The sequence below is a fragment of the Dreissena polymorpha genome, chromosome 2 (genome assembly GCF_020536995.1).
Source record: "Dreissena polymorpha isolate Duluth1 chromosome 2, UMN_Dpol_1.0, whole genome shotgun sequence".
Taxonomy (NCBI): domain Eukaryota; kingdom Metazoa; phylum Mollusca; class Bivalvia; order Myida; family Dreissenidae; genus Dreissena; species Dreissena polymorpha.
The window spans coordinates 61,986,619-62,010,861 of NC_068356.1; the positions used below are offsets into that span (position 1 = coordinate 61,986,619).

General features: G+C 33.2%; 3 protein-coding genes across 4 annotated transcripts in view; 1 reads left to right on the top strand and 2 right to left on the bottom strand.

Annotated features, from left to right (window-relative positions):
* The window catches only part of LOC127869767 (A disintegrin and metalloproteinase with thrombospondin motifs adt-1-like), a 214,104-nt gene that overhangs the window by 76,022 nt on the left and 113,839 nt on the right, over positions 1–24,243 (bottom strand). The gene's annotated exons all lie outside the window — the stretch shown is intronic.
* Positions 8,370–17,014, bottom strand: LOC127867262 (contactin-1-like). The gene is made up of 9 exons (XM_052408289.1): positions 16,873–17,014; positions 15,098–15,454; positions 14,594–14,893; positions 14,098–14,367; positions 13,206–13,529; positions 12,737–12,874; positions 12,316–12,504; positions 11,827–11,854; positions 8,370–9,627 (listed from the first exon to the last, which is right to left on the bottom strand). The coding sequence occupies exons 1-9, from the start codon at positions 16,922–16,924 to the stop codon at positions 9,543–9,545; spliced, it is 1,743 nt and encodes a 580-aa protein (XP_052264249.1). The 5' UTR covers positions 16,925–17,014; the 3' UTR covers positions 8,370–9,542.
* The window catches only part of LOC127867265 (uncharacterized), a 39,242-nt gene continuing 34,656 nt past the window's right edge, over positions 19,658–24,243 (top strand). For both annotated transcript variants that reach the window (XR_008043409.1, XM_052408291.1), the window contains exon 1: positions 19,658–19,803. The gene's annotated coding sequence lies outside the window, so the exon portion shown is untranslated. The remainder of the gene's footprint in view (positions 19,804–24,243) is intronic.

A 24,243-nucleotide genomic window follows, 5' to 3' on the forward strand; every position in this document is an offset into this window, starting at 1 on the left:
TAAAATCGCTTTAACTTTTTTAATGAAACGTACGGGGAAAAAATGTATTATGTATTCCTTAGAAGTTGTCTTTTTCGTCGGTTGTTGGTTCATGTTTGACGTTTCAAATGTTTTTCAGACATATGACAGCGGTCAGTTTCAATACTAAAACTTTTCCAGAGAGGACTGGGTTACCACTACCACGTTCACATATTTATGCCAGAAACTGACAACTGCTCTACTTGATTCATAGCTATAGGGAGAGTGGGACACTGTCGGCACAGATTGAATTTTCGTTTAGAAGTGTTTTCGTTTTAACGAAAAATTCCATATAACCCGAATGTGTCGTCCCATATTAGCCTGTGCGAATTGCACATAACCTGCACGTAACTAATCGGTTACGACACTTTACGAGCATGCATAAGGCTCGGTTTACCCAGGGCGCGTCTCATGTATGAGCATTATCGCAAAGCTTGTGATCTTCATTTTCAGAAGTTTTAGTGGCCGCAGAGGTAAAGACCAATTTGGGTCTAGGAAAATAGGTCAAGGTTGATAATATACGAGACATCGTTAAGAACAATGTTAATGACACAATTTGCAATGCGAGGACACACATACAATCGCACCACTGGTGCAAAAAGGTAACCCGGGTTTAAGGAATTAATGTGCAAACGACACTTTGAACCCGGGTTCGAAGTCTCTTAACTATATAGTTAACTGTTTAACCGTGGTTTAAGACATTAATGTGCAGTTCGCTTGCCATAGAACCGCTGTTTAAACTCTTGAACTCGGGTTTAAGGAATTAATGTGCAAACGGCACTTTGAACTCGGGTTCGATCATCAAGGATGAATGATTTTATCGTAAGCGTGCTCAGAATGTAGTCAAATGATCACTCGTAAAAATTTTAAGCAAAATCTTAACTAATAAATTAGTTATTCAAATTTGAAAAGTGTAACGTTAGAAAAGTCTCCAAGTGTACAGTTTTTATTTTGCGTATGGCAATGTGAATTGCATCAGAATAACTTTATTTAATAAGCCTGTGTTCTTGGACAAATATTCGATGTTTACTGAATTTATGTACACGAAACGTGCAATTTTGTCACCGATTTCTGACGTATTCAATGACTTATTCTTAATTCTTAAGATATTGACACAAACTGCAAGAACAAAAACTGTATTGTATGCACTAAAGATATTTGCAAATGTGTTTAAATAACTTGAGATATTTGCAAAACTAAAGTTCTTAACGGTGTGTTTACATTCTGTCCGGCCCATGTGTTAAACCCGGGAAACCCCGTTGATTCTGCACCCTGATATTGCAATATGTGCACGTATCAATTGCGGCATAACTAAAAATGATATCGTGTTGATTCTAACATTTATTTCATTTAATTAAATGCTTACATTTCAATTGCACATACGATTTAGCATGAATCAATAAATGATAAAAGCTCATTTTGTAGAAGTTTGTGCCGTTTATTAGATTTAATGCCTTCCAAAAGTAAGAAATGCATTTACTTATAACTTTTATTTTCGAAATCGTTTGATGCGAATGCAATATACAATATCGACGATTGTCGATCTACTCCATGTGCAATATATAATCTCGCCTGTTAAAAGCCCATGCACACTCATAATCAACGAATATTTTGTATCATATTTCGAAAAATAAAGTGAACATATACTTCTCATGAATACGTGGTTCTTCTGACGCTACCCGAAGCCAGTCTCGCGTTCGCTCATAAATGTTCAGATATCGTCGCGGGAAATTTACATGGAATTTATTGTCGCACACAAAGTAAAAACTTAGACAAAATAATAACAATATGTCTCTTTTTTCGCAATTGGTTGCTGCACTGGCAACAATTTTGGTTGCCTTGCTAGAGAATAACAAGTCTAGAATCATGTACATGTTGTGTTATGTGTATCTAATACTTTATATATTTTCTTCAAATTATTGAGCAATAAGTTAGCCGACATGACAGACTTCTTTTAATGCATCATGTCTTGTTGTAAGCCGGAATTGAATCAATTCCTATGCCTTTTTGATCCGCAGTCGCCAATGTGTATTCTATGTTTAATTTGATTGAGTTGTTCAAGCTTTGAAAAAGCTAGTTGCCCTGCTTTTTAGCCCAACTGTAACCAACTTTTGAGATTGAGTTTCCTGGGCTTAAATCTACTGGCCCCAGGCTAACAGGCAACCACTAAACTTGTAAGTTATTCATGATGTAAGATCTGATAGTTTATTGAACTCATTCAATTTGCAAGTCTGAAGCCATTAAAGGGACCTTTTCACGTTTTGTAAATTGAAAAAAATAAACGATTTAATTATTTGGCGAGTTCTGTTGTTTTCGTTATATTGTTTCATACTACGACGATTGCTTTATATACAAATAAAGTATAAAATACATCCTTCATTGTATGAGCAAGGATGGCCGAGTGGTCTAAACAATATACTTTTATTCCAGAGGTCAGTGGTTCAAGCCCAGTTGAGGGTTAACTTTTTTGTGTTTTTTTTTTAATGTATTTTTTTAATAGTGCTTTTAAGATCCAATGTTTACATTTATCAATATTAAGCATTTATTGACAAACTGTGAAAAGGTCCCTTTTAGATGTTTACTAAAAAGTGCCACAAGGTAAAAATTTAGTACTCGTTGGTTGTTTATTTGATTTAAAAGTTATTTTGTTTATTTGCCTTGTCAGCGAGGTTACTTTGAAGTTATTCTCATTTTTATCTTTTTATTCAAATCATTAATATAAAAATTAATTTAAGCTTTATTTTTGGAAAACAGGGCTTAATGCATATGCATTTATTGTCACCCCAGTACCAGAGACTCTCTTTAAACGAAAAACACCATAACATCAGAAAGTGTCGTCCTTGATTAGCTTTTTCGCATTGCACAGGCTAATCAGTGTACACAGGCTGATATTATTTGACATGCATTAAGCCCCGTTTCCCTGAAAACAGCCAACATGTACAGATTTCAATGATAAACTGGCCAATGTCGTCGCACAAGCTGTTAAACACTAGACTGGCCAATGTCATCACACAAGCTGCTAAACACTATTGATTACATACACACACTCTGCTGCCTGCAGTGTACCAGGTGAGTATAAACAGGCAGATGCGGTGGTCATCGTTCCTAGCGTAGATAACAGCAGACTGACTTGCAAAACTCCATCTATATTAGTTGCCCGCTATCGCGACCAACTAAAACAGTGGCGATATTCTAATTTAAAAAGTCCACATATTAACTATAGAGGTTAGTGTTTAAAATAATAACGTAATCTTAACGAGAACGATTAAGAATTAAAATAAACTTATTCTTGCGATTACAAGCATCGACACTCGCAATTATAAAAGGTTGTGAAACACGACTGGCTTTACCTCTGAAGTGAATCATACAATGTGCATGAGACTCTTGGAGGTTAGGGTCACGCTGGTAACGCGCAAAAATAGAAAATTCAGTCGGAAAACAGCATGAACTGGATTAACAGTAAACATTTCAACAAAATAAAACTATGTAGAAATATTGCAAGAACTTGTTTGATATTCTAGCATTTAGAGTAATCACCGTGCTTCAAATACTGAAATTTTGATAGTATTCACTGAAACAGAAACGAAGATAGGGCATCTTCTAATAGGTGGTATTCATGGAGTTGCAGACACTTTGATTCCCGATAAAGGATACTTCGGATAACAGAGTCTTTCAACAAATTGGGCACTCTAATAACCGAGTTTTACCTTCTACCGGAAATGCATTTATGTATAATATGGCTATTCTCACCAAACAGTTTGAAGTACGAATCATTGTGCATAGTCAAGCGCGACACATTGGGATTCTATGCATAACTTACTTACAAACACATGTGAAATATAATCAATGACGTTCTCGTTTAAAAAAAGCACATTACTATTATCAAATACTATTAAAATTATAATTGTAATTTTTTACTTTATAATGCTTATTTCTGAAGAAATATATTTCAAGTGACGACCGGAAATAATTGTCTACACACTGAACTTGTTTTTTAAGTGGTAACTTGAGATTCAGAGAGATGAAAATACAACGGATCATGTACATCAACACGATCGTGTTTAATTTTACTTATAATGGGACTCTAAATAACGGGAGCGAATGGATCTTATAATAAAATCCTTCATAAAATCCTATGTCGTTGGTGCTCATTAGAATCGCATCATCAAGGCGATACTAATGCGTAGCCACAACATTAATAAGATAATTAAAAACTCCCTTTATCTTGAGCTCTGCTTACACGAAGCACTTGCTATACGCAATGATAACGTATAGGTTGAAATAAAAGAATTTCGGACCTGCATCGTTGCTGGTATTTATCTTTAAGTAGCAGTTTTGGAATAGTGATGTTGCATGACATACAATCTAATATATTAGTAAATGACCTTAGTTCCTTTGTTAGGACATAATTATACATGCTTTAGATCAACCGTTTAACGTCGGTTAAAATGGTTTAAGCTCGTGAACTATACGAACATCCGGTGGATGGGTGACTCGAAAGCTGGAAAACATATAGACGGTACTCATCATATCGAATTAGTTTCACATTTATCTTTCACATGTATACAAAATCATAATCATACAACCAAAAGAATAAGAAATTGTGTCGGTAATTCGATTTTAATTTACTATTTACTTCAGTTCATACATTTAATGCATTGCCTGCTTACTATAGCAGTATTCCCAACCGAATTCTACATTTCTGATTCACTAAAAAGAGTGTGTTGTATCTGGTAAAAAGTGTCGATTAATCGGGAATAGAAGTGCCATTGTCATTGAGATGATCGGTTAAGAAATGTCCATGAACAATTGGCATCCGACTCTTTAAACATTCAAATTTTCTCAAAAACTTTAGTGAACTAAACATGTTGTAACATTATTGGATATATTGAACTTTTATTTCGAAAAGTAAGCACGTTCTTGGTTTATTTTTGTTTAAATATACAGTGATCATCCAATTCAAGCTGATTATCGATGGAATTTTATCGTTTTGTTTATATAATTGTTTATATAATTTTTTCTGCGCATTTCTTTCTTCAAAAAAAAAAGATTTAGAAGATTTAAACACTTTTATTAATAATTTAAATAACTTCCATTCAACCATAAAATTTACCTCTCATATATCTCAACAGTGTGTATCTTTCCTTGATGTTTCTATATCAAAAAGTAAACAAGACACTGTGGTTACAACTTTTTTTTGTAAACCCACTAATATGCATTTATACTTAGATTTTACGTCATCTCACCCCATGTCCTGTAAGCGGAGTATTCCATACAGTCAGGCAAAGCGCTACAGACGTATTATTTCTGATGATGATGTATTCAATCAGTCCTTATCTAGTTTATTGAAGTATTTTAAAAGTAGAAATTATCCAACAAATGTTATTGAAAATGGATTTTTTCAAGTGAAAAATATGACACAGGAAAGTGCATTATTTGTTACTCAGAGAAATACTGATTCAATAATACCATTTACTGTATGTTTTAACACATCACTTCCTAATATTGCTAAAATTTTACACAAATACTGGGATTTGTTCAGATTATCAAACAAGGAAAGTGTTAAGTCATTCATTTAAACCTATTTTGGCCTATAAAAGACCTAAGAATATACGTAACAGCCTTGTAAGATGTTCAGTGTCTTATGACAGTACTGATATTCATTTATCGGGTCAATGTAACCGACCAAGATGTACACATTGCAATAATATAAACATATGTTCAAGTTTCAATAGTAGTGTTACTGGTTTATCGTATGATTTACGCTATGATGTTGATTGTACTTCGCGCAATGTTATATATCTTATTACATGTAAAAATTGTAATAAACAATACGTTGGACAAACTAATCAGAATGTTTCCCGCAGAATGAATAGCCATAGATTTGATATCAGAAATTGTTCAATAAATCCTATTGCACATGTTGCTACACATTTTGGATCTACTGACAATGATTGCACTTTATCAGATTTCTCCTTTGTACCAATTGATGTTGTTCAAAACAATCTAGACCGTTTATGTAAAGAAACATATTGGATACACAAATTAAAAACTATGATTCCTAACGGTCTAAATAATAAACTGCTGTATGACATATAGAACATAAACATAATTTACATATACATTTGATGTTTGTCTATTACTATGTTTTTTTATAATTATATTATTACTAATAGACTGTTGTATCAGCAATGATCAATCTCTGTATTATGTATTATGTAATATTATGAACTATATATTTTTCCGCCAAACGACGTTACGTTATTGTATGACGTTGACGTCACTTCCTTTGTATTTGTTTATATTAATGTACTACTGATGAAGGCTACGGCCGAAACATATTTAGTACCAGAAACATTTAAATAAACAGTGACCTGTTTGTACGATTTATTTAATTTTATCATTTCTTTCTTCGAAATACGAAGTTCTATACCATTAATCGACCATAAAAAATGTCCCGTGTCTGAAAACCGAATGAACAGAACATAAATGAAAAAGTTGAAGACCTCTCCTCTCGCGCGTGGCTTTTGTTGTTCTCTGTTATCGAAGTGTCATCAGTTATCAAAGTATCCGCGTAACCGGTGTGAAAGTGCTCCCAAAATATAAAAAAATCAGGATATCGTTCTCTACTCCTCCTTTACATGATGCTAATAAGAGAAAAGCTGTAAAAATGGCTCAAAAATAGCAACATTTAGGACTTGTTAAACGCTTTTTAAGTTTTTAATACAAGATGCATTTAAATAGATAGACATTTGCTGATAGAAGCTATCACCCGAAATTGCATAGTGTAATGTTGCGAAACGCGAAACATCTGTTTTAACCGATTCACAGTTACCCTTCGTGGTAACTCGTCTTTACACGGCCGCTCACATGCGAGGAAACTCACTCGTTGTGACTCCAACTTCGTCTTGTTCGGTTAAAAGTTAAAAATAGATTCTCCACATTGATATACTGCGCAAAATAATTATCATCTCATTGCCTTTGCTGCTAATGCTTTAAACCCGATTTTGTTATGGATCTCTCTGTTTTCCGGTTTTGGGGATGTTTAGTGTGCATAATCATTCGTGTATGCTGAGGCGATTATATATCCTCATGACCTTATGCATATTAAAATATTGTTTACAAATTCAGACATCAAACTATACGAGCATGGTTAATTGCAAATAATTTTGTATACATTTACTTGATTCCCTTTACGAACTTTTATTAGAGATATTGAACAAAACGCTATAAAAGATTGAAACACGCAATTCATATACCTATTTAATATTTCATAAAATGACAACACATTATTTATTGATTTCTGAAGCCTGTACACAAATATTCAAAAATCCATTTCATAATTGCCATGAACCATTCACTATTGAAGAAATAATACAAAGAATTCATTTTTGTATAAGCAGAAATGATACAATCAATAACAACGAACACCCAAAATTGAGTAGAGTATACTTAATGTTAACTGTCAAACAATTACATGTACATACTGAGATGGAAAGAAATCAGCTGTTCGTACGGGGCTATCTTCTTATTCTATCACATTATTCTATTTTTTTATATTAACTTGATTTAACTGTTTTAAAAGGCACCATTAAACGCATAAAGACTATAACTGATTACGAAATCTGCGTGCAATGGCCACACAGAAATGTCAAGCACCGAGTAGTTTAGATGTTAAGATCGTACACTCGAGTTTTCAGGTAATTCCATTTTCTTCAAAATATAACCTAGAGACTTTGATTTTGCGTTAGCCCTTCCTTTTAAGTCGGATTTAAATATACGGTACTTTAAATAAAAAAAAACATTCGTGGATAAAGTTTCGCGAGACAATAGGTAAGGCATTTTTGTATGTAATTTGCTTAATGAGATTATTTATTTTTTCAATCATCAAATTAAAAACGTTCATACACTTTTAACCAAATCTCAGGCCGAGGTAATCGCATACGCTAAATGTGTTTGTAATAACTGCTGCATATTTATATTTGTATGTCGTATAATATTGACCCTACGTTTTATACATCTTCGTTGACATGTAATCGTAGACAAGAAGTACACAACGCTAAGAAAGAAATCGAATAATAATCAAGCCAATAACACACCAGGTGATTTAAGCATTATTTATCTTTTGCACTGTTGAAAAATAAATGTATACGATTAAAAAATATGTCTCAGTAGCTACATTCCAGTCTATTCATGATTGTAATGTAAATGTTGCTTGTTGATAATCTGAAGACATGTTGTGGGAGTCGAACAACAGGCTTAATCCGACCACAAACAATAAAAGCAACGTCTAATATGTATTAGAGATCAAACACTTTTCATATACCTTGTACCAAATATTAAAACAATAATTTAACAAATCAACATTTATTTTGTATATACATCTAAAACAATAGTGAATGTTTAACTTTATTTTATCTGTAAACTACCGCTTTATAGCACACTGTTTCGAATGTATCTTGGTAAAACGTGTTTTTAGTACAGATTGATATAAAGTAAGCTTACCACGTGGAAGTGTTATCGCGGAATGTTAGATGCCAGACGATTTACCCTTTTCGCACATGACTCATGCATTCCAAAGAAGTATGTTCATTGTTTGTTTACGCGTGTAAATGGGGTAATGAAGCGTGTAATGTTTTACCTTTTTTATTTTTCATTATGGCTAGCTCAATACTCTTGTAAGATGAATCTTGTGATTGAATAGTATACTCTTGTAAGATGAATCTTGTGATTGAATAGTATACTCTTGTAAGATGAATCTTGTGATTGAATAGTATTGTTTAATGTATTGTTGTTAAATCTCCACGCAACAAATCCGATCGAAAAATAGTTGTTTGTTGACCGATCAATAACGATACAACAAAAAGTAGATTGATGCTCAAACGATTTGATAAATTATCATGCAGTTGATATCAAATATGCGTTCTAAACTATGCAATGAGCAAGGCCGCAATTTGTTCATGTAGTTTGTAAGATTAATTAAGCGCATCGGCTGTGATGAATTAAGTATGATCTGAGTATTGAACTACGCTTATTATATTATATCACTCAATTTAACGTACACTATATACAATCACCAGTCCCTATTAAGCACATTTAGGAAATAGCAACCAAAGCAGAAATACATGCAATTATTGAATATATTATGTGCATCCTAATACAAACAATGCCTAATATACTTCAAAACAAACATACAGTTGACAATCTGAACTGGAAAGACAAATATTCAATTAAAGAGTTTTTAAAATAATGGATAATTATGTACAATTACTATTTTTAATTAAAAATGTCGATCTATAAGAAATGCAACATCTGGTCCGTATTTGGCAGTACTATCACGTTTGATTTTGCTTCTTTGTCTCCCTCTATATCCTTTCTATGTTTCAAGTGCTACGTTCGAGAAATTGTGATACGCTGTGTTTAACGCAATATGCGATCGCGCTGTGCTTAGTTCAATATTATGTAGATTGAAATGCACCTTGTGAACATTCAAAATCTTTCAAAATTTATTATTGTAGTATCAGTCAGCGGCCACAACGACCAACGATGTATTGCGGCTCATCATCCGGTTCCGGAGGACCCACACCGTTACATCGAATTGGTTCTGTCCTGCAGTTCAAATGTAGTAAAGCTTATATTATGGAATATATTCATCACCAGCATCATTAGCATCATCATCATCATCATCATCATCATCATCATCATCATCATCATCATCATCATCATCATCATCATCATCATCATCATCATCATCATCATCATCATCATCATCATCATCATCACCATCATCATCATCATCATCATCTTCTTCATCATCATCATCGTCATCATCATCACCATCAAAAGAAGATGCAGCAGCAGAGTTAGCCGCATACCAATCAACATAAGCAATCACATTATAATTAGCAATAACAAAAACAGTTATGTTTGAGCTTCAATAACGTTCCCGTGTACCAAATAACATGAATACATGTATATTATTTACAAGATACTATCAATTTAATGAATGATTTCAAATTATCTGAAAGAATTATATGAATGCAGGACACTATACGTTAAACAAGATTAATAATTGCATGATAGAGATGATTTTTTAACGAGTTTATGCCAATTAAATACGCAGTCTCACGGCCGTTAATCACGCGCGCCACCTCTTGTTTGAGATGCATATATAAATGAGCCAATGCTACTTCCGAGGTGGCGCTCAGGCCCGGATGTTTTGAAATGTAACGCATAATTTTAAAGGGTGAATAGGTTTTAAATGTTTTTTCAACATATTTCGCATTATTTTAAAAATCTGCCAATGTAGTGCGATTCAGCGAATATAAATTCATCCAAAAATGTACAGAAACATACAATCACAACCCATTTTTGTAAGTTGACTACTTCATCATATTTGAGTCGCGTGCCTTTTTAATAAGAAAAAGTAATTTTCTAATAATGTCTTGATGGTTTTAAACAATCTTCTTTGTATGATAAGAACATTTAACATGTATTATACAAAAAAGTTAACGGAAAAAGACCGAGCTATCTTATTTTTTGTTGGAGTTGATCGTCGGAAAAACAACATATATGAGCTTTATTAACGTTCGTTGCCCTTGGTCTTTCAGAGTTTCAGTAAATTAAGCATTTGGATTAAGATACACAAATCATCGTTTCAAGAAGTATTATCTTATATTTATTTCGTGAATTGCCATACTATATACAGATATTGCGGTCGATGAATTATTTTGATTATGCTGAACATTAAGTTATTGGTTTTATCGAGTATTACAAATTTTGGTATAAATCGTACAATATGTTTTATTCATGTTGGTGACTTCTTAATTGAGATGATCACTTATACAATTATTAAAACATACTACATCTTATTTATAAAAGAATGTGTTTACGTTCTGTAAAGATTTTGGCCTTCGTATGTACGTTGAAAAATATATTAAATATAACAAATAAATAAGTAAATTGATACATCCTGCATTGGCGCCACCTCCTATCATTAGCGCCACCTCTTAAGCATTGGCTCCATCTCTTTAGGAAAAATGCAACATTATCTGCTACGACGGAAAGAAGCCAATATTTGTGTGCATGCAGCATCTAATGTATGTTGTACGCAATCGTTTGATGCCGTTAGCGATTTAATTGGGTAAACATTTTCTCATCACACAGGAAAAACTCATCGAAATTCTTTTTAAAACTCCACAATGCCACTACTTATTAAGGTTCTCACGTTTTTTAATGGGTTGGGAGTGTATGTTTCTGTACATTTTTGGATGAATAAATCTTCGCTGAATCGCACTACATTGCCAGGTTTTTAAAAATAATGCGAAATATGTTGAAACACATATAAAACCTAATCACCCTGTATAATTATCCATGAAATGTCAAAACATCCGGGCCTGAGCGCCACCTCGGAAGTTGCATTGGCTCATTTATTAATGCATATCAAAAAAAGGTGGCGCGCGTGATTAACGACCGTGAGTCTGAGATGTGACTTGTTCACTTTTTTTAGACCGTCACAAAAAGAAAGGAACATCGAACCTTAAGATGCATACTCGGGGGAAGCATTCCTGTTATTATCCACTTGTGTTGTACTTACGAGAGTGACAAAATGCTTATACAGTTAAGCACAATACATACGACATTATATTAACATAAAATCATAACAGCAGGCACTGGCGATAGATGTTCAATTCAAAATATGAAGCATGTACATTGATTGAGGCGTATGCCGAATCATAGAAATGAGCCAATATTTAATAAATGTCACATACTACCCGTAAGAAAGTAAAAGGTCGCAAGTCCACTTACACCAGCTGCGTCTCGTTTGTAGATCCGTCTGAAATCGATAACTAGTATTACCAGTAAACACTCGATCAAATATACACAAAGAGAAATTTCAACAGTTCGTGCAGGACATAAAATCATTATAGCATGTGTTTTTTATTTCAGCAATACAGACGGCTTGATTTCTTTACATATGCAAATAAGAACAAAATGCTGGGTTATTTTGCAGCAAAGTATGGACGCAGACTAATAGTTTCAAAATAATCCACTTAATGTCCACATATTTTCCCGCGTAAAATGCACGTGCTTAAACGCACGATGTAACAATAGATAAACCTTTGAATAATTATGCTGATTGTGTAGATCTCACGAACGCGCAGATGTTGACATATTTTGCGGAAAACGGCGGTCATTCGATAAATATAGATTGTTTAAGTATTTGACATATCGTGCAAACATGAATGCTTTGGTTCACAAAAGACAATGAATTTAGCCGATGAGATTTAATCGTACCATTTCTAGATATCATCTCTTCGACGAGCTGTAGATCAATTTGACTGTAAATCTCCAATTGTGCAGCTGAAGAATAAAGAGCAATGGCCTCGCCTTGAACATCCAACCTATCTAAGGGCACGAAAGGAAGTTTCACGGTAGTGTCGTCGTTGTAAGAGGTTGTTGGAACAACAGACTGACATCCGACGTCTTTTCGAAAGAATGCAAATATGTGTAGTGATTATATATTTTACACTAAGAAACATATTTAATGTGAGTATATAGTATAAAAAAGGTCGGGCAATTTATATGATCTAAGAATACAGAGCGATACAGTATTTAATGCACCATTTCATTTGTTTCCTTTACGAATGATTCACATTTTGATATATGTTATACATTCAAGTGATCCTGATTGTTGATCAAATAAGTAATTACATACCTATTGTCTCCGTTCGTGTTAAATGTCGGTGCACATATTCGGCAAGAACGAATATAATTACTAAAATGAGGGCTCCACTTAACCCTGCTAATAATCCAATAACTGTCATGTTGGTCATTGGTTTTGTGGGAAGAGATGCTTGAAAGAAAACAAATATAGATCGCTTAAATGCATATGGCGTATCGATATGTTCTCTTTTACGATAGTAAATGTGTTTTTAATGGATTATAAGCATACGTTTTAACGTCACACCTAGTTTTTGATTGAGATCAATAAGAACTAAATTTCCAAACACAAAAATTACTTGCGCATTTGTCTGACTTATTACATCCAGAAAAGTGCATCTCTAAATGTGTTCGTTCCGATACTTGTAATGCCCAGTCTGCTTCTACAATCATCAACTATGTTTATTTTGTATCGCATCTTGATATTGAACAAATATGTATAATGAACTAAAATTATCACTTACATAGACGCTTCAAAAAGTAAACTTCCGTATGAGGCTTTCCTATTCCGTTTCCCACTTGCAAAATGTACATCCCATAATCTGACTCCGTTATATTGACTACCGTTAGGTTGCTAAAATCTCTGTAAGTCTCTATATAAGAACGGGAACTGTTGGCGATTTCAGTACAATTGGTGTCACTGCATTTATGCCAAACATATTCAGCACTTGTCGGAAGTGGATTTGCCAATGCTGAAAACGAAAATGTCACTTCTCCACCAAGATAAATATTTGCTTCGTTTCCATAGTTTGAAAAGTCAGTAACAGGAATTTTTCTGCTCACTGGAACTGAAAAGGTAAAACAGTTTCAATAATCTATAACACGAACTGAATATTAATATTGATCTGTTTATGATTCGAATTCATCCAAGACTCATATTATTTTTTAAAGGAACAGTTGTAATGTTCAACGTTAAAAAATATGCAAAGGTATGACTGAAGTATAATTCAATTTTATGCATAGTAAATTCGTTTTTTTTTCCAAACTTTATACTTACGAACCGTAAGTGCATTTTATGGAGGTACTTTGACGACCACATTATTTAATATGTTTTTTTGCACAAATAATTATTTTTAAACTGATAATGCACATTAGCGTTATCTCTGATACACGTTAACGATATACATACACAATACATTCAAAAACATCTCCTGTCCTACATATCCAGTCGTATTTAATGCCACACACACCATTAAAGACCATACGTTTCTTATTAGTATTTGGACATGCAAATCACAGCATTAAAATTAATAATAATAAATATATATTACAACTTAAGATTACCGATCAAACTTTTTCAAAATCGTTTTAAATTGGGGACAACACATTACAAATGTATGTCAACACAAATATTACATAAAACGTGCAGGATAAACCGCTGAGAATCGACTCCCGTGAAGTTGGTATGTCCGTTGTCGTATGTGTTTGTCGCAATGCAAGAGTAGTTACCAGCATCTGTTCTGGCTACTCTCGGATACAGTAATGTTTTGTTTGAATATATAATGCCTTCTTTTTTCCAATGTACTGCCGTCTCGGGTGGATTACCGGGTTCATATTTGCATGTTATGTTGAGACCTTCTCCTTCATTGATGTACACATTGTCAGTGCGAATTACAGATGGAGGGTCTGGACATGTAAGTACATATCGTTTTATACATTTTTGCAACCTTTAAATAGCTATGCACATCGGGATGTTTAGTCATGTGTCGGTTATTAAGATAAAGTTAAATATTTCTTAAAAGAAACATTAAAATTAACAGTTATGTTATGTGTCAGTTTTTTTATTTGTTTGCTTTCTATCGATTCTTTTGATGCACCGTTTCTTGATTAAAAGCACTTAAGCGATACTTACATAATATATTCAAATAAAGGCTTTGTTCACTTTGCCCATGTTCGTTGGAAGCAACACAGGTATATTTGCCTGTCATTTGGCGGCTAACGTTGGTAAACGTTTTGTTTAGTTGACCTCTTATGCTTATCTCTGACTGAACAATAGATGCTCCAAACGCTAATGTATCCCTCTTAAGACTTATTTCCGGTATAGGAAAACCTTCAGAAATACAGGTCAGCATCGCAGTGTTGTTTTCCTTTAATGTGACATGGGACACTCCTTGAAATGCATCTACTTGAAATGTTGTTATTTTTGCAGGTTCTGAAATAAATTTAGTAATTCATGTGCATAGTGTGCCTTTCCTTTTTGTTTTACTGGTATTGTGAAATGACTTGAAGCAAAATATATCATTAGCGTATTCAAATCATATTACAGTCAGTATGCAATTATGTGTATAAACAGAATACCATATAAAACAAATACGACAACATACTGTATAAATATCATGTAATAAGCATTAATTACCATATGTTTTAAGAGATGTGATGTTGCTGAAAATCCTGTCCCCGTTTATGTATATTGCACACTTCCATTGTACAATAAGTTGCTCTTCCAGTGTATTATTTATAATACAACTAACCGCCGAATATTTGATACAGACGCACGCTACAATTAAGGATGATTGTATATGGCATTCATTTTCAGGATCTGTAACTTGTAAAACATTATCAACTCGACTATGCTCCCCACCGGCAGACGGATACGCCAATGTTTGTGTTTGACGATAAAAGATAACGTCTGTCGCAAGACCTGTCCATTGACATGTTATGTTGAATTTGTTATGGGCCACAATATAACTTGATATCCGTATGGTCCCTTTTGCTGAAAATGCCATATAGAATTTGTTTATTTTTATTTCCAGATAATCTAGTTAATTAAACATATAAAATACCTCATAAAACGCATACATATGAGTACAATAAAATGAATTGTTCCTTTCAAATAACGAACCAAAATTAAAATAAATTAAAACGAAAAGTAATTTACATACATTAGTGGTTCTGCTTAAAGGCTTTATTTCAGATATTTATAATATATGCATGTTAGTTTGTTAACATTACAATAACACAGTTATCTTTTTGTGCACGCTGCTATTCGAAAAACGATTCTTTATTGGCTCAAGTTAATGTGGTTATAAATTTCGAAAACCGAAATAATTATATATTGGGGTTTCAATATATTATTAAAACACTGTTGTAGAAAATAATCTACGTGTGTCGTGTTTGACTACGTAAAACTCTAGATAAAGGATTTGTAGGAAGTCGTTATTGCAAGAGGAGTAAAATGTCTTCTCGATTGTATGCAAAGGTTTTCATCGCCAAACATGCGTATTATCTTCATGTTTTAAATAGTAGTTATATATATATATATTTATTTTGGAGATGGAATATATACACACACTGTATTAAAACAACATGAACATAAAACCATATGAAAGTAAAAAACAATCATTATTAAAAAGTACGTGCATAGAATGCACTGTGGCATGCACACCAACGCAAAGGATTACACAACACAGAGCAATTTCCCTTATTTCCATTGTGGTCCTTGTTGTTGGTGGCACGACATAGAGAGGCACTAGTAATAAATAAATAATAAGTACTATGTTAATAATAATAAATACATGAAATATAATAGAGATTCAAATCAATGAACACAGCATTACTATCACATTGTAGCTTTGTAGACATGTACTATCACAGTATAATTGAGTATCATCTTAAAGCAGAAAACATTAAATGTATTAATCATGATCATTATATCACAGATAAAATTTTGATGGATTAAAAATTTAAAGGTTACTACAACAAACAACAATTAAAAAGTCACATTTAGTATGCATGTATTATTAATCCGAACTGATAAGACATTGGGTTAAGGAACATGTAAAAATTTAACAGCAAAGCAAGGTAACTTAAGATAGATTAAACTACTCTATTTAAAAGATGTTGTTTTATAGCAGATTTAAAACTAGACGATACTGTCATCTGGGTTATAAAAGATGGTAGTTTATTCCACAATGTGCCACCCAAGTAACTGAAGGACTTCTTCCCATTTCCTTTAACCTTTGGTACACAGAAAGAACCTTTATTACTTAATCTGGTATTATAGGAATGGACAGAATTCTGGGGAGGTTTATTTGCTTATTTTTGTTTTAAAAAAACTTATTGACTGAGTATGGATGCGATCGCTCAGATTTTTTTTTTGTTCAAAGTACTATAAACAAAGTTAAATCTTACTTGATATTAACACAGAAAGAATGATCCAAGAATATGTTAGACGATTATCCATGTTGTATCTAACAAAATTTTCTAGTGGATCTTATTTCACACACACTGTGAATACCAATTGTGAAAGATGCCTATTACGTCGAAAATACTTCGAAATACTTACGCACTTAACTATTTCCGTAAACAGTTCATAATTTGTATGAGGATTCATTAGATCACGCGAGACACATAGTAGTGTAGTATAAATGTCATATTTGAATGTACGGTAGTTTTTTGCATGGTAACACTTGGGCATTGAGGACAGGCAGAAGGTACATGAACAGTATGATAATTTCTTTTCGAAACTTTTGAACATAAAGCAAAAATCTCAATAACTTAAAAATGCTATGACTCATGCTTTCACAACGTTAAGGAAGTCGTAAAACTTGCATTTCCTTTCTTTGTTCGACTAATACGTACATAAGAGTAGGGCATACGATCAGCGTCACTGTTCGGTCAACAATAAGCTGATAAATCATATGTAAAATTATGCATTTGCATACAAGTTTTTCGCGCACAAATCATTTATAACAGATACCGATGATACGTCCGTTGATGAGATCATAAATAGGTGCAGATTAAACTAAAAATGTTGATATCGACTTGGTGTCAGGCCAACTGTGACAATGATCTGTAAAAAAAACAACTAAATTTGCAACACGTATATTGTATATTATTTGTAAAAATGTTCAATACATTTTTAGCAAAATATTTTTGGATTTTCAAATAAATATATGTCCACAAAAAATTAATATAGAATCTCTTGAAAAATTAGTATTGAATGATTATACAACTCAATTAGAATATATTAAATCATGATAAAACAAACATGATGTTATGCACACCTGCATTCGAATTAGTAATAAACATGGTAGTCCCTCTTGAACATGTTTATCGAATGTTATTATTGTTTGTGTTACATGTACTTCTTCCTGATCCGAATGAGAAGTATAAATCAGCTGTTGTAATGCCCACGGTTTCCATTTTGGTAACAAAGTTGACAATTAAAATGTTGTAAATGTGATTTATGTATCAATTAGAGATAAAACTTCGTTTTACTCATTTACTCGTTAAAGCATCATCATCATCATAATCTTCATCATCATCATAATCATCATCAACAGCAGCAGCAGCAGAATCATCATATCATCGTCAGCTGCAGCGGCATCATAAGCATCACGATAAACATTATCATCACCATTATCATCTTTTTCATCAACATTATCAAATCAAAAGCATAATCCTTATAATAATCATCATCGTCATAATCGTAATCAAAATCAAAGTCATTATAGTCATATTCGTAATCTTATGCATCACAAAAGAAGTCAAAGTCTTTTCTCTTTAATTATAGTAATTAATAAACATCATGATAACCTAATGTTTGTGTGTTATCACATGTTAAAGTAACAAGTCAACATCATGATAATTGTTAATGCTTTTCGGAATCAATAACGGCAGTGTTTTATTATTAGATTATAGTCTTGAGATATATATAACATACATCTATTAATAGTGGTTTATTTGTTGTTCGCTGGCGAACAACTAAAGTTAGTACTAAGCGTTGCAAGTCGGTCTGCCCTTAACTACGCTAACAACGACAACCTTTAAAATTAACACTATTGCTGATAAACAAGTATATTTGGATGTTTTATAACGTCGTTCTTAGTGCATGCTTTTACAGTGGGATTAAATTTGATATTTCTGGAAAACGTCCCTTTGTTTTCAACAGACAGCGGCGATCTTTTGTATTTACGGGTCATAACAGCGCAATAGTAGAAGGTTAAGCTGGTTTATATTCACAGTTTTCAATTTAGGAAACGTTGAACATGAGTTCACCAATTACTACAGGTATACTATAGACAACCACAAAAATCCTTTATAATTGCTAAAATCGAATATAAACAACAACTAAATATAACAAGAAATATCTTTTAAAAAGGTAGTCGGCGTAAATGCTTAGTTTGAAATAAAGTTTGCAATTTACGTTTCTAAATTATTAAATTGAAAACAAAAGTTTAACTAGTGTGTGATTTTTTACTTGTAAGTCGCATATTCACCACATGAAATGTGTGTAATCATTGTCAAACCACACATTAGTGTAAGTAGATAAAAAATATACTAAGGAAGCGCACATCATATGTGTTCTCACATGCGGCGCTATAATGCCTTATTATACGTATATTTCTTCACCATCGAAATATATCGTATGTTAATATTTGATTTTCACGCAGTTTCATTTCGACACATTTAAATCACACTTTCAAAGCCGCTTCATGCGAAAATGAGTCATATGCGTTTCGACCAGCGTATCTTACGCCAAACATGTGCATTTCCGCAGTCTGGTCAGAGGCGATGCTGTTCGCTATAAAATCACCCAATGTGTTATGGTCTCATTATGTATCTCCTGACCAGACTGAGAGATGCGCAGGCTGAGTGAGCTATATATATATATATATATATATATGATGGGCGCATATGGAAAAAGACCCATTTTTGCATGACGAGGGTCATTAAAAATTGCATTGCGAATTGTAAATGTCACATTTTAGCACAATGCTTTCGATACAAGATTGAATTCAAAACAGCAAACTCACTCTTTATAAATTTGAATGGTGTGTGTTCATTTCAGCCTTGTGATTCATTTTGAAAAATGAGTTTCGTCATAAATTATGCAATAGCAAACAACTTCAGTGCCTTCAGCGCTTTGATATTTTAATGAAAGCCTACATAGCAGAATTAGACCACTGCGCTTTTTAACACACTTGTCCTACGACATCGTTTGAGACCTTGTTCAGTAAACATAATACTATGCCTCGTGTGCGAATTATCCATCTAGACAGATGAGTGTGATTTACAGCATGTAAATAAAACAATTACGGGGATATTACTCAGATTGAGGTAAGGTATTTTACAATTGGAAAGTAAGTAATATTACTGAGTACAAACATATAAGTTATAGACATGCGATAGTATATAAGTGAATTGTGCAAATATTATTAAATCAAGTTTTGTAAATGTAGAGACGTTGGTGTTTTAAAGCGAAGTTAAATCATGGGATCTGGCATCTCAGCATACGGTAGATTGTGTTTAAATGTTAGCTTAAGACTCTGCATCTCACTTCAAAATATGCAACATGCATTCAGGAGTTCAACCATTAAACCTCGAATCAATAACTAGCTACACCGCATTGAGGAACAAACTTTGCGTAAATTCAAATTATGTGTCAACCAAAACAGTCTAAGTGGGAGATTTAATAACAGTACAACCAACTGATTTCACTGTTGTACTCACGATATCATTTGTAGTTAAATCTAAGTTTAATCAGCCATCAGAGAAACGCTTAGTGAAGTGTTGTCGAATTTGTTGCAAAGTAAAACGAATTAGTACTGGGAATGGGTTCAGAATTACATGCATTGTACAGTAATTAAAAGTCACTTACACAGCGAAAAAAAATATGGCATTACATCCAATACGTTGAATGACATTTCTTACAGCTTTTGATTAAACAGTTTTTTAGAAAGAATATAGGCAAGGTTTGTTAACAATATGGTAATCTTAAGCAGAAAACACAGGTACGTCGCACATCGTCTCTTCATAATATCCCTATACAGTTTCCCGTCGATTTTCAGTCAATAAAACACATGTCATGCCTTGCCTATTGAAACATGCCTGTGGTTTTAAACTTGACCAACTGTTTTGTGTTTACTGTGCAAGTTTCGTGTTACACTGACTCAGCAATTTCCGAATCCCCTTGTTCTTTATTGGAAAATAAGTGCAAAATAGGAGGGGTTTTCTCAAGATCAATCTGTAATGACATTTTGGTGTTGAAATATAACAAGCCGTAATCATCAAGAATATGTATGCGGAAATGACTTAAATGTGATGGAAAAATCAAACAATAAATAAATTTCATTAAAAAAATAAGTTTTGTATGATCATTTAGTTAACATTTGAAGCAAACGATTTCGATTTCAATTGTGATGTTATACTGTAAATAACAGAAAACAATTGACAAGGATCACAGATTAACATAACTGATACAATATTAAAATTATAGCTGCATAAAACGGCAATAATGAGATTCATTGGGGTTTAAAGTGGCCTTTTCACAGATTTTGGCATGTATTGAAGTTTGTCATTTAATGCTTTATATTGATAAATTATATTGATAACCACTAAACCACTGATCCGCTCAAGACTAAATATTTGTATATTTTACACTGACACCAATCTATTCGTTTATTATAATAGAGATTTGATTATTGTAGTTACAAAATCGTGAAAATTGAATTGCTATAAATGTATGTGTATTTACCGAATGATATTCGAATGTTTACGTATTTAATAGTATTTATTCTTAAAAGAAAAAAGCACGTAGTATGTACAGTGATAATGTTCACATCTCTTATCTAGAACCTCAGCAGCCAGCGTGTATCGACAATTGGAAACTGTCAAATTGCACCCATGCACGTACTATAACTAATGATTGTTAATCGTTCCATAATATTCTACAATGCATGCTATAGTCATTTTCCTCACCAAATTCTGATGACGGTTTTAAATTTTCTACATGTTAGAAATCACTGACTGCGACGCTTTAGGTTTGCCACTTTTCTGTTTGGAATCTGATGTATTTTAAAAGGACCCATATATACCGTAATTACTCTAAGTTTTCGGACACTCCAAGTTTTCGGAACCCTCTTTTTTAGCAAAAATAATTATTATGTGTGACTCTCAATTTTCGGACATACGGGTTTTTGTTCATAGTAAATGTCTCATAATTGTCGGACAGTACATTTTACCGCGATATTCTACAGACTTCGGCCCGGTTGTCGATTATCTTGTGACACTTCGATCATGGGTTTTTACAACCGGTTTGAAGTCTTAACACCTGCAAGAGGCATGCCTGAGGACAATGTACCAGTAAATTCGCGTAATTGGGTAAATAACCATGTATACCGGTAGAAAAGTATGGATTCACCCAACAGCATTTGAATCAGTGTCGTCCTATAAAGGAAGCAGAATGTTGTCTGCTTTTCCTTTGTAGTGCTATATCATTTCAGGCAAGAGTTAGCAAAGCTATAAAGTTGTTTATTATATTTTTAAGTAGAAAAAGAAGGGTTAATCACAAGAAATATAGTGTACATTGATTTATTGCATTTATTTCAATATTATTATAACTTTCGGACCCTTTAAATTTTGTCTCTAAATTTTCGGAAACCTGTCATATTTTAATATTGTTCTTATCTAAATTTTCGGACACGAACAAACATATTTTTTAAGTTACTACAACTAAGAGTAATTACGGTAATTCTTTTTGATGACAATTCTGTGTTTGCCGGCATGTTTAGTCCGGAGAGACATTCTTGCTGCTTAGAACCGCCTTACGAATCACTGTCCGTCTCTCGAAAAGTCCTTGCCAGTTTCGTATATACGTCATAACAGGGAGATTCGCCTTCAATGTCAATGACCACCTACAATCGTCTAAAGTATGTTTACATCTACTGGGGTATGTAGTAAAAGCAATCTACATTGATTGATGCTGATGCTGAAACGCTTTTCACATTGATCCTTTGAATCTGAATAGGGTTTTGCTGTGGATGCTTCATCTGACTTTTTGTTATACTCGGCCTTCACTCTTATACTTTGATAGTGCTATCAACTGGGTGGATATCTGAGCCCTTAAAGGCATTGAGTGGTAGCCGTGGAGCAGTGTATATGGTGGCCGCCGGGAGATCATTGGGTTCGATCCCCACTCTGGGAGCGTTCTTAGGATCTCCCCCAAATACAAGAATTACTGGTTCTAGTCCCAGGAAACGGACTCGAGAGCGTTTCAAATAAGACATAAGAGGCAATCGAGCTAAATTAACTAGGTTTAAACTAAATGAATTGATGACTGTAAGTGGCTTGTAGAAATGAACGTTGGCTTTATTCAAATTACTCAACAAGGTTTTCTTTTCCAATCGCTTGATCTATGTAAAATAGTATGTGCTTTCTTTTGACTTGATGCCACTTCTGCTTCATTTGATCGGATACACTTCTATAGAGGCTTCGTTAAATGTGTATCAAATGGACGTATACGTCTAGAAATCCTACTTTCGGTTTTAAAGGCTTGAAAAATTATAAATTACTTGCTTACTAGGCTATAGATTTAATTTTATCTATGCCAATTAGAATATATATGGTGATTACAAGGTAGAAATCCGTTATTTTGCGCTTTAAAACTTCAAAATAATCGTGGTTGTCGAAATGGACGTATACGTCTAGAAATCCTCGTTTCGGTTTTAAAAGCGGTACCATTTGAAAAATAATATATTGCTTGCTAACTAGTCTATATATTTAATTGTATCTATGCCAATTAGAATATATCTGGTGGTAACAAGGCAGAAATCCGTCTTTTTGGCGCTTTAAAACTTAAATTAATCGCGTTTGTCGAAATGGACGTATACGAATAGAAATCCTACTTTCGGCTTTAAAAGCGGTACTGTTTGAAAAATAATAAATTACTTGCAAACTAGCCTATATTTTTAATGACAATTGTGCACACTTTCAAATTGCATCTATTAGTATTGATTAACATGTATTTCCTTTCAAGGTCAGAGGCTTTAATAGTTGGTTCCTTCCTTTTCAGGAAAACAATGCGTCATGAAGGTGACCTTGATTTGCTTTTGAAAAATAGTAACAGTTGAAAACACATTCTCAACATTAAAGTGATATAGACTTCCCCCCCCCCAAAAAAAAAAATGTGAGAGCGATTTACAATTGACTGTCAATTATCCGTTTTCACTTTTAAGACAACTTTCAGACGGAGGGTCGTTGTATCTAAAACATCGATATTGGCTAATTATGGAGCATGCTTTAAATGAGCTTGAGCACGCTTTAAACGCGCGACATCACTTATTTGAAGTGAATACTTGGGGTAATAGCGTGCAGACGACGCGTGACGTAATTATATGAAGTGTGTAATTGACATGATCAAAGGCGCATGAGTTCTACTCTGTTTAAAGTGTGAACGATGATGCGGGTTTTAGCACCTAGATAAAAAAAATACATAATTAAAATGAAATAGTTAATACAGGTAATCCTAATGCTTATGGAAGGGAAAGCCCGCCAATAATATTCATCACCAGAAATGTTTCACGTGTTGAATATTCAACTCATTTGTTAAACAGAGAATTTTTAAAAGGCGTAAATACACCATTTAATATATGTTTTGTACAATTGTAAAGTGTAAAATGTTGCATGTTCCGATTCTACAAAATCGATATGCACATAATCTATTATGAATATATATATATATATATATATATATATATATATATATATATATATATATAT